The 15,550-nt window shown below is 49.7% G+C and overlaps 2 protein-coding genes across 2 annotated transcripts in view; one reads left to right on the plus strand and one right to left on the minus strand.

Annotated features, from left to right (window-relative positions):
* The window catches only part of SLC36A1 (solute carrier family 36 member 1), a 154,999-nt gene that overhangs the window by 102,071 nt on the left and 37,378 nt on the right, over positions 1-15,550 (plus strand). The window lies entirely within an intron of this gene.
* The window catches only part of FAT2 (FAT atypical cadherin 2), an 83,885-nt gene that overhangs the window by 48,292 nt on the left and 20,043 nt on the right, over positions 1-15,550 (minus strand). Inside the window, exons 2-5 of the mRNA XM_019464471.2 lie at positions 10,618-13,900; positions 8,061-8,375; positions 2,545-2,603; positions 860-1,171 (exon numbers count right to left, since the gene is read on the minus strand). Of these exons, the coding sequence (XP_019320016.1) occupies positions 860-1,171; positions 2,545-2,603; positions 8,061-8,375; positions 10,618-13,879 (3,948 nt within the window). The 5' untranslated portion in view covers positions 13,880-13,900. The remainder of the gene's footprint in view (positions 1-859; positions 1,172-2,544; positions 2,604-8,060; positions 8,376-10,617; positions 13,901-15,550) is intronic.

A 15,550-nucleotide genomic window follows, 5' to 3' on the forward strand; every position in this document is an offset into this window, starting at 1 on the left:
GCCCTGATGTCAACAGGCACCACGCTGGTTGTTGCAGGTGCAGTGGGCACGAAACAGGTGACCTGCTCGAGAACTTCACGCGTAGTGAAAAAATAATCAAAGCCACTCTTAACGGAAGGCTTACTGTGTGCTGGTTCTAGAGCTGGGCTTGGCACACACAGACCCTTCTTAACAACCAAAACCATAAATTAGACGAGACTTTACGGAGCTCTCACTAGGATCAGGCCCTGCTCTGAGTGCAATATCTGATTTAATCCTCATGACAGCCCTGAGAGAGGTCCCGTTATATCTCCCTTTGCAGGAGCAAATGGGCTCAGCAAGGGGAACTCGGCTGCCCAGGATCGTCTGCCTCACCAGCAATGAGGTTGCTGGGGTTTGGAGTCAGGCTGTCGGACAGGAGAGTCCATATCCCAACCGCTTGCTATATTGGCTCCCTACAAGGAAACTGTTCTTAACCGCATTTTATAGATGCTAAAACAAAGGCTCAGAGAGGTTAAGTGGCTTGGCTTTGGGCAGGTGTAAAGTGGCAGAGCTAGAATTGGAACCTAGGCTTACTTTGATTCCAAAGCCTGTGCTACTCTCACCAAAATCCTTATCTCTAAGAACAGATCAGGTTTCCCAGGCAAGGACCCTATTGCCTTCACAAAGAAAGGCCCAGAATTCTGATCCTTTGGCTGACGCTGGGGCTCCCATTTCTCTGGGAGAAAGCCAGGGAAGGGAATACCACCTCCACCATGCCTGAGGGCTGTCTCCCTTCTCTTGTATCCTCAAAGAAAATCCCTAACCGGTTATGACACTCCCCCCTCTGCGGCCTCCACCCCCCCCCCCCACCCGCCACACACACACACACACCACTCACTGTTAGGATGTTGTACTCTCCGGCTGTGAAGGTGTTGCTGGATGACACCATGCCTGTGGCTGGGTCAATGCTGAAGCTCCCCTCATCACTCTCCTCGATACTGTAGGTGACCCTGCCATTGAGACCCTCATCAGGGTCTGAAGCCACCAGCCTGTACACAGGCCCAGGGGTTGCCAGGCTCAGCCTCTCTGGAAGGCGGACATTGAAGAGTTTGTGGGAGAACACGGGGGGGTTGTCGTTGACATCTAAGATGCGGACCACCACCCTGGAGGTGGACTTTAAGGAGGGCTCCCCGTTGTCCAGCACAGTCACCTGGGTACAGAATGGAGTATGAATTGCCAAGTGCAAAGCAGTGAATATGCATCACCACCCACTGCAACCCTTCCGCTATCCCTGCCTTGCACAGCCTGGAAACATTAGCCAGGCTGTGTTTTGGTATATACTTGTGATTTTCATTATCATAACTTCACCTACTTGGAACCCAGCTCTCTGGTGACCTCGCCCATGGGAAAGCCAGCAAGAACAGAGAAGCCGGAAAGAATTGGAAGAAAACAAAGCCACAGAGGCTCTAGAGAAAAGCTCATGTTCTTTACTCAGGAGGCCCATGGGCCATTTCTCGGAGACCATTTACTTTTTATTTGCTTGTAATTCTCATAAGCTTTGTTCTCTGGTTTCCTTAAGCTACTGGAGGTTAGAAAAAAAACAAATGAGAAGATGTTTATGAAGGAGTGGGTGGTACCTTTTGAGTCAGACATGCCGACCGATGCATGAAATAAAATCCAGGGCAAGAGAAAAGGCACTAACTACTAAAACAACTTGAGAATCAAGGGCTATTTCATGTAAGGGCAAATCGTCCCATGCATCAAGGGCCCCGAGGGCATCATACAAGATAGGACATTTCCACTCTAAGTGGTTCTGAATTTTTAAAATATTTTGGTGTTTGAAGAGAAATACCTCTGCTGAGCTAGGGAGAATGCTTGGTCCCTAGAAGGCCGTTTAGCAACTGCTTACTAATAATACCTGTCTCTTTCAAAGGGGAGGTGCAGAGCCTGAGAACATAGAAGGCCAGTTTATTTCAATTCTGCTGAAGGAATGTGTGTCCCTCCCACCTGATGTCTTTAAGACTGGAAGAGATGCCCGTTCATCAGTTATGGATAGCTCCAGAGGGGGCATAAGTAGATTCCTTCTGATTTACTCCATTCTGGGTCAAGACTGATTCCTCTTGTTGGAACGGGCACCAGGGATGTTTACGTGATTTTACAAACATCCTAGAGCCCACGGATCTAGAGAACAAAGGTCTGGGCTTTCATCTGGGTCTGTACTGACCTAGTGCTTGACCTTGGGTATAGGGATGGGCTGGAAACCAGACTCAACAAGTACACAGCATGTGTGTACCACTCCCTATTCCTGCACTCACCACAGACATTACTAATCAATCAGCGCTTCCTGCCCAGCCCAGACACGGTTTCAGATTCCTTCCCTTCCCAGTGCTGGAGAGCCAGAAAAGACCCTGAGAGTCTTCACCACCAACCACAGCAGGACTCAGCTTAAGAAACTCCTCCGCCCTGAGCCTCAGTCACATTACTTGGAGATGCGCGTGTGGCCCCAAGGCCTGGCTCAGCTTCTGCTTGGCCTCCTTCAGGAGGTTTTTGAATCCAGTGAATGAGTTCACCACCATTACTCACCTCCAGGATGTGTTCATCCTTGTTCTCTCTGTCCAGCTGCCGGGCTGTGGATAGGAGACCTGGGGGAGAGGCGGAAGGAGGCACACCTGAGCGAAGAGCTCCCAGGGCCACTTTATTGAGAGTGTGTTCACGGATACATTTAAGTCCTAGGGCAGAATTTTTCTGGCCTTTGGAGAACAAAGACATTAAGGGGAAATGGGGCCCTGAAGGAGGAGAAGGGGAAGTGAGGAAGGAGAGTACAGCAGAGACCATGGGATCCGCGGGTGTTCCCACCTACGTCCAGCTTTCACCATTAGAAGGGATGCTGTGGGGGCACCTGGGTGGCTCAGTTGGTTAAACATCTGACTCTTGATTTTGGCTCAGGTCATGATCTCATGGTTTGTGAGTTCGAACCCCACATTGGGCTCTTTGCTGACAGTGCAGAGCCTGCTTGGGATTCTGTCTCTCTCTCTCTCTGCCCCTGCCCCACTCACTCTCTATGTCTCTCTCTCAAAATAAATAAATAAACTTAAAAAAAAGAAATAGTAAAGAAAAGGGGGGGGGGAGGGATCTGTGTGCAATGTATTATTGGGGGCTGGGGGGCAGGGAGGCAGCTTGTGTCCCTCTCAGCTTGCCTGTAAGTTGAGGAAGGTGGATTTGGGTATCTGTGAGTCTAGTTGTGATTTCCTGTGGCACTATAGCTAAAACTGCAGGCATCTGAGGCCAGAGAGGAGAGAAGGTGCCAGCTGTCTACCGCCATCAGGAAAGTCAAGATGGAGGTGATGCTAGAGGTGATGCATCAGCACTGGGTAGGAAAGGTCTCTTGAATGAAAGCAGAGCAGGCAGGGGTCAGTGGGTCATCTCAAACTTTCAGCAAGTTTTTTTTAATCTTGTTTAGGCAATTAAATGATGGAGTCATGGAATGGAGTGTGAGGAAGGGGGCTCAGTGAGGCGAGAGGGGATCTGGTACTGGGTGGAGACTCCCGGTGCTGGAAATGGGAGCATGTGTGAGGGGTGGCCTCTGTTAGAGAAGTGTTACTGCCTTGTGAGGTAGAACCAAGTCACCCTGACTTTTTCTTCCCTGACTGAGGGCAGGCATGGGGGGTGGGGGTGGAGCAGAGAAGGTTCCTAGAAAGCCCCACAGCTAAAGGCCCTTCCAGTCAGGGAAGAAAGACACACTTCTCTGGGCCAGTGTGAATATTGTCCCAGGTCACCTCACTCAGCTCATCCCCAAGCTGAGGGGCCTGACGGGGAAGGGCCCAGGATCCCAGGCCCCCCAGAAGGAGTGCAGGGACAAAAGGGCCTCAGCTAGTAAACCTTCCTTCTGGCTCAGTCCTGGCTTTCCTCCTGCTTCTCTCTCTCCATCCCCTCTTGTCCCTTTCTCTCCTCTCTCTCTCTCTCTCTCTCTCTCTCTCTCTCTCTCATTTATCCCTCACCGTCCTCCTTCTCTCTTCCTTACCCCTCTCTTCCTCTCTTCCCTCCCCTTATTTACCTCTCTGAATATCCGACATTGTCTGTCTCTGGTTTTTCTTCTCTCTCTCTCTCCCTTGTCTCACCACCGCATCCCCAGACCTTCTAAGGGCCAGTGTCCCTGGAATTCCTGCCTATGGCTTCCTGGATCATTGCCTCTGTTGTCAGCCTCATCCCTCTCTCTGAGGTCAGCGTCAGGATTCCCAGGGAGTGCCGTGTAGAAAGGGGACGTGGCAAAGCCGCCCCCATGGGTCCTGTGTGAGGATCCTTCCTGGCATGAGGTGGACCCTCGTCATTTCTCCTCCCCAAACAAATGTTTCCCATCACCCATCTCAGGCCCATCTTTGACTTTCCTCTCCCTCATCCAGTGATTCTCCAACACCTGTTGATTCCACCTCTAATGGATTCCAGATCCTTCTACTCCATTCACCCTGCCCTACCACAGTCTAGATCTTACTCCAACCACCTTTGCAGCTCCCTCTCCTTCAGGGTCCCAACAGCCAACAGTCCTCCGTGTCCAGCTCTGTATAGATCTATATTGATTAACTCACTTAATCTTTACGATTACACAGGAGGTAGCTATCATCATGTCCATTTTACTGGTGGGAAAAGTCAGGCATAAAGCAGGTGAGTAACTTTACCTACCTCTTGCAGTTAATAAGTGAAGGAAGTTGGGGCATCTTGGTGGCCCAGGGGGTTAAACATCTGCCTGACCCTTGATTTTGGCTCAGGTCATGATCTCATGGTTCATGAGATCAAGCCCTGCATCAGGCTCTGTGCTGACAGTGTGGAGCCTGCTTGGGATTGATTCTCTCTCTCTCTCTCTCTCTCTCTCTCTCTCTCTCTCTCTCTCTTTCTCTCTCTCAAAAATAAATAAATAAACATTTTTTAAATTAAAAAAATAAGTAGGAGGAATGGGATCTGCATTTAGACAATTGCCCTACTTGCTGTCCCTTCCTCCCTGCTAGCTACTGCTCCAGTCGCTCTCCTTGCCCAGGTGTCCTTGCAGACTGCCGTCAGTCCCTCTCACCCTTCAGCTCAGCATGGCCACCCCTGCTCCATGAAGCTGTTGCTACTGCACCACACTGAGCAACTCTCCCTCTCCTCTGGGTGGCTGTGGCACCGCATCTACACATATCTTACAATGGGCTCATTCGCACTGGCTCTCTAGTTTTTTATACCCAGATCTTCATGCTCTTGATGGGTTGAATTCCTCAAGGCCCCAAACTGTGTTTAATTATCTTCACATCTCAACACAGCACATAGTTTAAGTGCTTCATGAGGGCAGACACCTTTAAACATTTGTTGAACAAAGGAATGAAGCTTGGGCTTCACTAGAGGTGGTCGATGCTGGCAGAGATTCATTCATTAATGACTCTCTTATCTATTGGAGTCCTACTGTGTGCTAGGCACTGAAGATATTAAAGAAGGAAAAAACAATCAAGGTTCCTTTTCTAGAAAGCCTTTGAAGTTTAGTGGAGGACATAGATAATTTATGGAATAATCACACACATGAATATAATGTTCTGTGATAAGTGTTTAAAAAAGAAAGGAGAGGGGCGCCTGGGTGGCTCAGTCGGTTAAGCGTCTGACTTCGGCTCAGGTCACAATCTCGCGGTCCGTGAGTTCGAGCCCCACGTCGGGCTCTGGGCTGATGGCTCAGAGCCTGGAGCCTGCTTCCGATTCTGTGTCTCCCTCTCTCTCTGACCCTCCCCCGTTCATGCTCTGTCTCTCTCTGTCTCAAAAATAAATAAACTAAAAAAAAAAAAAAAGAAAGGAGTAAGGGCCCCTGGGTGGCTCAGTCAGTTGAGCGTCCAGCTTCAGCTCAGGTCATGATCTCATGGTTCGTGACTTTGAGCCCCGCACATTGCTTTCCGCTGTCAGCATAGAACTGATTTTGGATCCTCCGATCCCGCCTCTCTCTCTGCCCCTCCCCTACTGGTGCTCTCTATCTCAAAAATAAATAAACATTAAATTATTTTTTTTAAGTTGGGGGGTGGCACCTGGTTGGCTTAGTCAGATGAGCATCCAACTTCGGCTCAGGTCATGATCTCATGGCTGATGAGTTCGAGCCCCGTGTCAGGCCCTGTGCTGACAACTCAGAGCCTGGAGCCTGCCTCAGATTCTGTCTCTGTCTTTCTCTGCCCCTCCTCTGCTCACGCACTGTCTCTCTCTCTCTAATACAAATAAACATTAAAAAAATGTTTTTTTTTAAAAGTAGACTGAGCTGGGATATGTATTATGGTGTCAGGAAAAACTGTAAAGAAAGAATGGCTGGGCTGGGATCTGAAAGAGGAGTGGGAGTTAGCCAGACTAAAGGAAAGGAAAAGAAACTTCTGGAAGAAAGAACAGTGTATGCAAAGGCCATGTGTCAGGAGAGGGCACCGACTGAAACAGGCCATGTCGTCGGAACCAGAGTGGTAGGAGAAGAAAGGCAGGATGAAGCCCGAAAGGTCCACAGAGACCATGTCAGACGCAGCGTGGGAGACATGGCAGGATCTGGCTTTATCTTAGGGATGTGGGGGAACCATTCAAAGTATCCAGGCAGGGAAATGGGATGATGTAATGGTGGTGATAAGAAAGGGGGGCTGGGGCCTCCACTCCTGACTTATTATTTTATTTTTAAATGTTCGTGCTGGTTAAAATGTCTTCTCCTCAACTGCAGGAAGACTAAGGACATCTCTGCTCTCTGGGGCATTTTGCCAGACCCTGTGTCAGGGAACTGTTGACAGTAAACAGGATGGGGATTTGGAAGACATTGGGAAGCCAATGCCTTAGGTGAGAGACCTCTTCTCTCTTCTGCAAGGTCGGGGGGGAGGGGGGGGACAGGATGGGCCCAGTGAGAGCCAGCTTAGGCCTGTTTTCCAGGGTGAAAGGATCCTTCTTAAAGGACTAATCCATTCCTTGAGATCAAAGGTTAACAGGAAAGGCTCCAAACCAATGTCCCTGTGCAAATAGATACTTGCGTCCTCCACCCACCGTCTGTCCCAGGACTTCCAGCCTCTCGCTCCTCCTCATTTCCTTCTGTCTTAAGGATGGGGAGCTAGTTTCTCCCTTTCCACCTCCTCCAATCTCGCCAGGGTTCTGTCCTTCCAAGAATGAATTATTGGAGCCAGAGAATAGGATCTTGGGTTCGGAGGAGAGAGCGTCTGCCCTCTCTGCTATCATATCGCTGTCCATCCTCTAAGAGAAAGATGTGGCTTTGGAGACATATCCACAGCAGCGGGAGCTGGCTCTCAAATTCCAACAGCGACAGGAGCCAGGCAGGTAGCCTCAGTTCGAGAAGCAGGCTGAGGGTAGCACAAGAGGGAGGAGGGGCCCATGGGGACCAGAGGACAGGCACCTGCTCTGCATGGAGAGCTGCTGTTGGCTTCAGGTCGTTGAGGCCCTGTGCAAATGTGAGCTCAGTGTGGCCAGATCTCCTAGTTCTTTACGATCCACCGGAAATCTGGAGTGTTTTGTGGAATTTTCTAATTTTTAAACACTGGCAACAACTTGAAAAATCATTGTTTAAGACTTGCACAAGCCAAACAAAACACCTTTGTGGTCTATGAACCACCCACCGTCTTGCCCCAGATGGCCTTGGGCCAAGGATAGATGTTTATGAGATGGTTGACTCTACTGGAGTGGATCTCCACTGCCACCGCTCTGTGGGCAGGCTTGAGATCGGTTTAGAACTAGGGTTAAGAGATTGGATCTGTGGCTGTGACTCGGGGGAGGGGTCAGTTTGGGAGCACTCAGAGATCTGAAATAGTCCCAGCGTGGCCACCCAGGCATCCTGCTTGGCTTTCCTAGGCCCCAAGGAAAGAAAGCCAATATATTCTTGTTTTCCCAGAGAGATAGACTCCGCACAGCAGTGGTTCCCAAACTTAGCACCCCTGAGAATCCCCCAGATATTTTGTTAAATAAAAGATGGGTTTCTGGGCCCCGGCCTGTGGTAAGGTGGGGCCTGAGAATTTGAATTGCTAACACGTGGGCAGGTGATGCTGAGGATGCTGGTCCAAGACCAAACTGTGAAAAGCACTATGGTAGAGACTCCTATTCAGCCAGATTCCTGAGGTCCTTACCTGTGAGCGGGTGAAGAACAAAGAATCCCATATTATTCCCACCGGTGATGTTGAAGGTCAGCTTCCCTTTGGAGCTGGAGTCCGGGTCCCAGGCATCCAGCTGAAGCACAGAGGTGTGCAGGGGGGCATCCTCCCGGACGGAAGGGTAGAACACCGGCCTGGACATCCGGGGTGGGTTGTCGTTGACATCCATAACCTCAATGTAGACTTCGGTTATGGAAGAGAGAGGTATGGAACCTCTGTCCACTGCCAGTACCGTCAGCCAGTAGCAGGACACAGATTCTCGGTCCAGGGGTGCCAGAGTCTGGATCATACCTAGGGACAGTTGAGCACCAAACCCCAAATCTTTTAGAGCTCACAGTAGCTTTCGGAATCACCTTACCTAACAGTCCCCGGGCGATACTGTGGAAACAGGAGCGTTCCACAGGAAAAGGGACTTGCTGTCGATGTGGTGTGGGAGCTGCTGAGTTAAACGCATGCAAGTCGTAGCCTTGCTGTAGAGCCTCTCAGAACTGTTCTCTGCTAAGATAAGCCCGTGACAGTTGTCCTTAAACCGGTTCCTTCAAGTTTCAAATAGTATAGATACCCATTTAAAGGTTAGGGACCTGATGACTAAATTGCTGTTCCCCTTTCCAGCATCCTTATGATTCTAGAGACCTCACTTCATGCCTCAGTTCGCTCGCTCCACAGATTGCTTACTATGGGCCAGCACTGTTCTAGAAGTGGAGAGTCCGACAGTGAGCACAAGAGGGGTGCACCCTAAGTTCTCATGGGTCACGCTCAGCTGGAAGGACTTGTGCCAGAGGACAAGGCCCATGCTCACAGCTGTCGTGGGGCAGAGCGGAAGGAATCTCACTGTTTTGTCAGCTGGAGGGACGAAGGCCCAGAGAGAGAACGTGATTTGATCAAGATCGTGTAGCAAGTGGGCCTGAAGAGCAGAGTCTCTTTTAACTGACTCTCAGTCTAATGCTCTTTCTACCACATCACCCTGCCCTTCACCCTGGAAATAAATCACCCATCAGATTGTAAGCTCTTTGAGGACAGTGACCTACCTTTATTCACCTGGGACCTCCCCCAAGGTGTCACTCTCAGAATCTCACAAGCAGAAGGTGCTTGTGAGTGTTTGGTGAATTGTACTTATTTTCTATGAAGCTTTAAAAGGAATAAATAGGGAAGTTCGGTCAGTTAAGCATCCAATTCTTGATTGCAGCTTGGGTCATGATCTCTCGGTTCGTGAGTTTGAGCCCTGGGTCGGGCTCTGTACTTACAGTGTGGAGCCTGCTTGGAATTCATTCTCTCTCTCTCTCTCTCTCTCCCAAAATAAATAAATAAACTTGGGGTGCCTGGTTGGCTCATTTGGTAAAGTGTCTGACTTCAGCTCAGGGCATGATCTCATGGTTCATGAGTTTGAGCCCCAAGTCGGGCTCTGTGCTGACAGCTCAGAGCCTGAAGTCTACTTCGGATTCTGTGTCTCCCTTACTCTTTGCTCCTCCCCTGCTTGTTCTCTCTCTGTCTCTCAAAAAGAAATAAACATTAAAAATTTTTTCTAAATAAATAAATAAACTTTAAAAAAAGGGAGTAAATAAGTTGGTGCCAACTTTTTGAAGGGTAATTTAGAAATTATGTATTAACATTGAAAATAGGCATTATCCTTTGACCCAGCAATGGCATTTTTAAGAGTTTTTCCTATAGAGACGCATGCATATGAGTAAAAGTATATGATCAAGGATGTTACAGCTAGATGATAGAATAAAATGCAGCCATTAAAAAAGAAGGAAAAATAAAGGTACTGATACGTAAGAGATCCTGGTGTTACGTGAAAAAAAAAGTGTTGCAGAATTAGTGTCTTTTGTATGATTTTCTCATATAATAAAATGAACAGTGATAAAATGTCAGACATGAAGAAGAAAAATTTACAAGATTATAGACCAAATTGTTAATAAAGATTATATCCAGGGAGATGGGACACACACAAAAAAAAACATTCATATTTAGGGGCATCTGGATGTTTCACTCAGTTGAACGCCCAGCTCTTGATTTCAGCTCAGGTCATGATCCCAGGCTTGTGGAATCGAGCCCTGCATTGGGCTCTGCACTGAGCCTGGAGATGGATTGAGATTTTCTCTCCCTCCCCCTTTGCCCCCTCCGCCACTCTCTCTCTCTCTCTCTAAAAAAATTTTTTTTTTAAACATTCATTTTTAAATTATAAAAATTTATAGCCATGATGCATTACTTTTATAAGCATATGCATATACTGTATGTTTATGTGTGTGTATAAGTATATACACAAATGCTAGTGAGATGGATGATTTGACTTCAATGGATACACACACACACACACACACACGCGTGCGTGCACACATATATACACATATATATATATCTCCGGTATGATAAAGATTAATTTAAAATAAAATAAAAGGGACAAGAAGGAGAGTCCCTATTTATTGCCTTTTCTTTTTAGCCTGGAGCCTGTCTTCTTTCAGGACAGCCCCTGATCCCCTTAGGCCCATCCTCTCCAAGCACCTGGCACTCCCGTCCACCCCACTCCCAGTACCTGTGTCTTTGTTGATGCTAAAGGCTGCAAGACTGGTGCCAGCCCTCAGGAAGTACTGGAGCTCCCCATCCAAGCCACCATCATCATCGTGGGCAGCCACTACCATCACCTGGGTTCCCGAGGGACTGTTCTCCTGCACCTGGCCCTGGTGCACAAAGGAGGCAAAGCGGGGAGGGTGGAGATTCTCATTCACATCCAAGACTATCACTTCCACGTGGCAGAGGGTCCTGCGGGCCAGGGGCCGCCCACTGTCACTGGCCCACAGGCTCAGATTGTATCCAGCCCGCCTCTCAAAGTCCAGCTCTCTCTCCAGACTGAGCGCGCCAGTCATCGGGTCCACCTGGAAGGTCCCGTGGGCATCATCCAACAGGACATAACGCACTTCTCCCGCAGGGCCCACGTCAGGATCGGAGGCATCTAGAAACGTTAGAATAGTCCCGGGGGGCAGATCCTCTGGGACTTTCAGGCTGCTGAGTTCCGTGATACACTGAGGAGAGTTGTCATTGGCATCTTCCAATGTGATTTTCAGGTCAGTGACAGAGAAGAGCTGGTGGCCCTTCCTGGGCTGATCCCTGGCTTCCACCTTGAGTATATATTGTGGCTCTGATTCCCGGTCCAGGTGTCCTGTGACAGCCAGCTCCCCAGTGAGGGGATGGAGGGAGAACTTCTCTGTGGGGCTTAGCAGAGTGTAGCGAACCCTCCCATTGTCATCGGAATCGGCGTCTTTTGCTTTCAACTCGGCAATTGTGGTTCCAACTTCTGTGTTCTCCGAGACGGTTATCTCGTACCCACCAGGAGGAAATCTGGGTGCATTGTCATTCCAGTCTTTCACATTCACTGTCAGCAGCTTCCAGGATGACTTCTGGGGAGTGCCCAAGTCATACACTGTTACATTGAGGATGTAGAAACGGGTGGCTTCATAGTCCAAAGGGGCAGCTACCGTGAGCAGCCCTGTCTCCAGCTCAATGTCAAAGCAGCCCTCATCGTTGCCGTCTGCAATCACATAGACCAGTTTGCCATTAAATCCAGTATCAGGGTCAGTGGCTGCCAGGCGGACCAGGGAGGTGTTGACAGGAACACGTTCAAGGATGTCAATGGACTGTGGGAAGTGGTCCTCAAACTGGGGCGTGTGATGATTGATCTGATATGCACTTAAGGAAATGAAGTCCTCATCACTGGAGTCCTGGTTCTGAAACCCAACAGAATGGAGGATGGCCTTTGTGAAGTGTGTCAATACTCCTGTTTTATCACATGTTACAGGGACCTCAAAACGAGGATCTTTCACTACAGTAACATTCAAAGTTGTGGGTGAGGCATAGTGTTTCCCATCTGAGGCTGTAATTTTCAGGGAGTAGTTGATGGGTTGACCAGTAGTAGTATGATTCATAAAAGAGCGCTTGAGGGATATCACTCCAGAGAAATGGTTTAGATCAAAATACCCTAGTTCATTGCCTGACACAAACTCGTATTTTAGGTTCTGCAGCTCGTCCACATCTATAGCGGACACAGTCATTAGTGATTTTCCTACCGGCCAGTCTTCGTGGATAGACCCAGTGCAGTTGACTTGCTCAAACATAGGCTTGTTGTCATTCAAGTTCTTGAGCCTAAGAGAAATAGACACTTCCTTTTCCTGGCGAAATGGGGAGCCCCAGTCTGATGCCCGCACCCGGAAGGTATAAATTCTTTTCATGAGCTCATAGTCCATGGGTTTGGAGGTGGAGATAATCCCCAGGTAAGGGTCAATAGAGAAGGGCACAGCTTTCGGACGAGTGATGGAATAGGTGATGTATCCATTCTCCCCATGATCCCGGTCTGTGGCAGTAACTGTCAGAATGCTGGTGCCTGGAGGGATGTTCTCATCAAAGGTGCCATCATAGGAGGACCTGTTGAAGATGGGGGCATGGTTGTTACAGTCCACTATATCAATGACCACAGTGGTGGAGGCCAGCCCCGGTGAGGTTCTGATGTGTAGCTGGTAGTGGGCTCGGTCATGGAAGTCCCTGAGCTTCGTGGTGGTGATGAGCCCAGTGCGAGCATTAAGTTTAAACCCTGCACTCTCTGAGGACGGCTTTAGAACATACTGCAGGTTGGGGAAGGCTCCGGTTACTTTCACCATCACCACGCGGCTGCCAGGCGGGGAAAACTCACTGAGCCGCACTCTGTAAACAGCCCTCTCAAATTTGAGGGAGGCCAGTTTGGAAGGGGGTAGGTGAAAGCCCCTGATCTGGGAATGAGAAGAAGGCCCGCTCCCACTCCTGGCCTGCAGGCTGAGGTTGAATCCATGAAGGTGCTCCAGCCAGTTGATGTCTTTGACAGACACCAAACTGAACTCACTGCCACGGGCGTAAGACTTGATGGCTTTGAAGTACTTTCCAGGGTCACCCCCAACTATCTCTAGCGAGTCCACTTCGGCGCCGGAGCTATTTGCGTCTACCATGACGGTGGCGTAGGTGGCACCCTCCTTGCCGTCTGGCGGAGCCACCACCACCGAGGTGATGGCAGGGGGCTTCCTGAGGGCAGGCTCCACGTGGATGACGAGGGCAGCCAGATTGCCAAACCCGTTGCCCTCTGAGATTTTCCGCATGCGGTCCACAGCCAGCACCTGGAGCTCGTACCTCCCTCGCCAGGTGACGTTGAGCTTCCCAGCCAAGGTGACCACGCCGCTGGTGGGATGGATGGCGAACGTCTCCGACCTTGTGTTGAAGGCATAGTAGAACTTGGCATTCTGGCCCAGATCCGCATCTGTGGCGGTCACCTTGCAGATGGGGCTCTTGAGGGGCATGTCCTCAGAGATGGTGACTCGGTATGAAGGCGGGGAGAAGAGGGGCTTTAGGTCATTCTGGTCCAGGATGTGGACCACCACCCGGGTCAATGCTTCTAACTCCAAGGTCTTCTCCGTGGCTTGGATGATGAGGGTGTAGCTGTCTCGCACCTCCCTGTTCAGAAGGGCCGTGTTACTGCTCTTTGTTCTTATTCTCAGAAAGCAGAAGTCACCCACCACATACTCCTCTGTTTTAAACACATTGGCCATGTCCCCAGAGATGATCCGGTACCGCACTGCCCACTGGGGCTCGGCGAGGTAAATGCCCATTTTCACGGAGCTCTCCACGTAGGTCTTGGGGGCAGAGTTTTCGTAGATGGTCGCATTATAAAGAGAGTGTGTGAAGCGCCAGGCGGAGGAGGAGGGGATCCCTTCTCGGGGCTTCTCACAGGTTGTACAGCGGAGCAAGAAAATGACAAAGCCCCAGAAGGCAATAATCATGATGGAAAAACTCCTGAAGCCCTACGCACAAAAAAAAAAAAAAAAAAAGTATGAGTTAGGAAAGAAATGGTTCCTACTGTGATGGTTCTTAGCTGGGATGATTTTGCCCCACAGGGGACACTCGGCAATGTCTGAAGACACCGTCAGCTATCCCAGCTTGTTGGGGAGGATGCTACTGGCATCTGTGGATCGAGGCTGGGGTGCTTCTAAACACCCTGCAACACACAGGACAGCCCCCCAACAACAACTAATGATCCAGCCCCAAATGTCAATAGTGCTCAGGTTGAGATACCTGTTAGTGTATCTAAACACTAACAGACTAATTTGAATGCTTTCTCAGGGGTAACTAGCAGATACAACATAGTCCTGACCACTTGACTCCTTTTCCCAAAGAACCTTCAATGGCTCCCCAGTGATGGTGGGATAATTTCAACCAGGTACCCAAGTTTAGCAATCTGTCTCTAAGTACTTCTTACAAGACCCCATCCATCAAGGTGGAGCTCCAGCCAAAGTGAGTTGCGTCTGCATGTGCAGGGGCTGCAGAAAAAAACAAAGTGACCAAGATCACAGGCCTGGCCTCCGGTTGGTTGGCCATCAGCCCTGGTTCCACCGCTTACCAGCTGGGTGATTTTCTGCTCAGGTTATTTGACCTCTGTGAGCCTCGGTTTCCTCTTCCATAGAATGGGGATAAGGACATTATCTACCTCATTGGATTGGTGTGAAATTAAGTGAAACAACAAAGGTAAATGACCCAGCGGGGGTGCCTGGGACATAGAAATTGTAACATAATATTGGCTATTATCGGTAATAGGCAACTCAGTTTCATCAAGGGAAGGGAGCCACCCAGGGCCTTATGACTAGATAGAGGCAAAGCAAGAATTTGACCTGGGGCTCCTTGCATTAAAGGCCAGGACTGCTTCTTCCACCCCAGACTCACCTGCCCCTGTCCCACTGCTAGTCCCTTTGGACAGAGCCCGATTCTGACTCATCTTGTAACTCCCAAACCCCTGGAATGTCAGAGCTATAATGGGGCTTTGAGACACAGAGTTCTGACCCCACTCCTCGTGCATAGATGGCGAAGCAGAGCCCCGGAGGGGGAACATGTCTTGCCCCCTTTCACATAGTGGGGGCCAGGAAAGAACTAGTCCCTGGGAATTGTTGAACTGGCCACGAACGAGTGCTTCGCCCCTCTAAGACCTGCCACGTTTCCCATTGTGTCCTGTGCTGTTTCCCACACGGCTTGTCCCTGAACTCCAGCCTGAGTTCAAAGTGGAGACTCATCAGGATTAAGGAGAGGGAGAAGGGGGAAGGGGAGTAGGGGAAGGCAGAGGTTCTTTGCCAAAGTGCCTTCCAGAAGCAAAGTGTGAGGCTGGACACAGCAGGCTGCTGCCGGGCCTGCCTGCCCGTGAGAGTCTTGACTCCCAGGAGCTTCTTGGCTACCAGCCAGATGTGCAGAGCATTCCTGGAGGAAACAGGCAAGACTCGTTTTTCCAGTTGCCTTGCTCTTCAAAGACAAGGGAAGAGTTAAACTCCGGGGGCAAGAGGGGAAAGGAGAGGCTTGCATCCATGCCTTTCCAGACTCCTGAGGGAGCTGAATGGAGCTTCTTTAAGACCTGGCAGGTAGCATCCCAACATGGGAGGGAGGGTGGAAAAGTCTGCCTAACTTGGGAT

Source organism: Panthera pardus, unplaced genomic scaffold (assembly GCF_024362965.1).
Source record: "Panthera pardus isolate Hobbes unplaced genomic scaffold, ASM2436296v1 HiC_scaffold_2, whole genome shotgun sequence".
Classification (NCBI taxonomy): domain Eukaryota; kingdom Metazoa; phylum Chordata; class Mammalia; order Carnivora; family Felidae; genus Panthera; species Panthera pardus.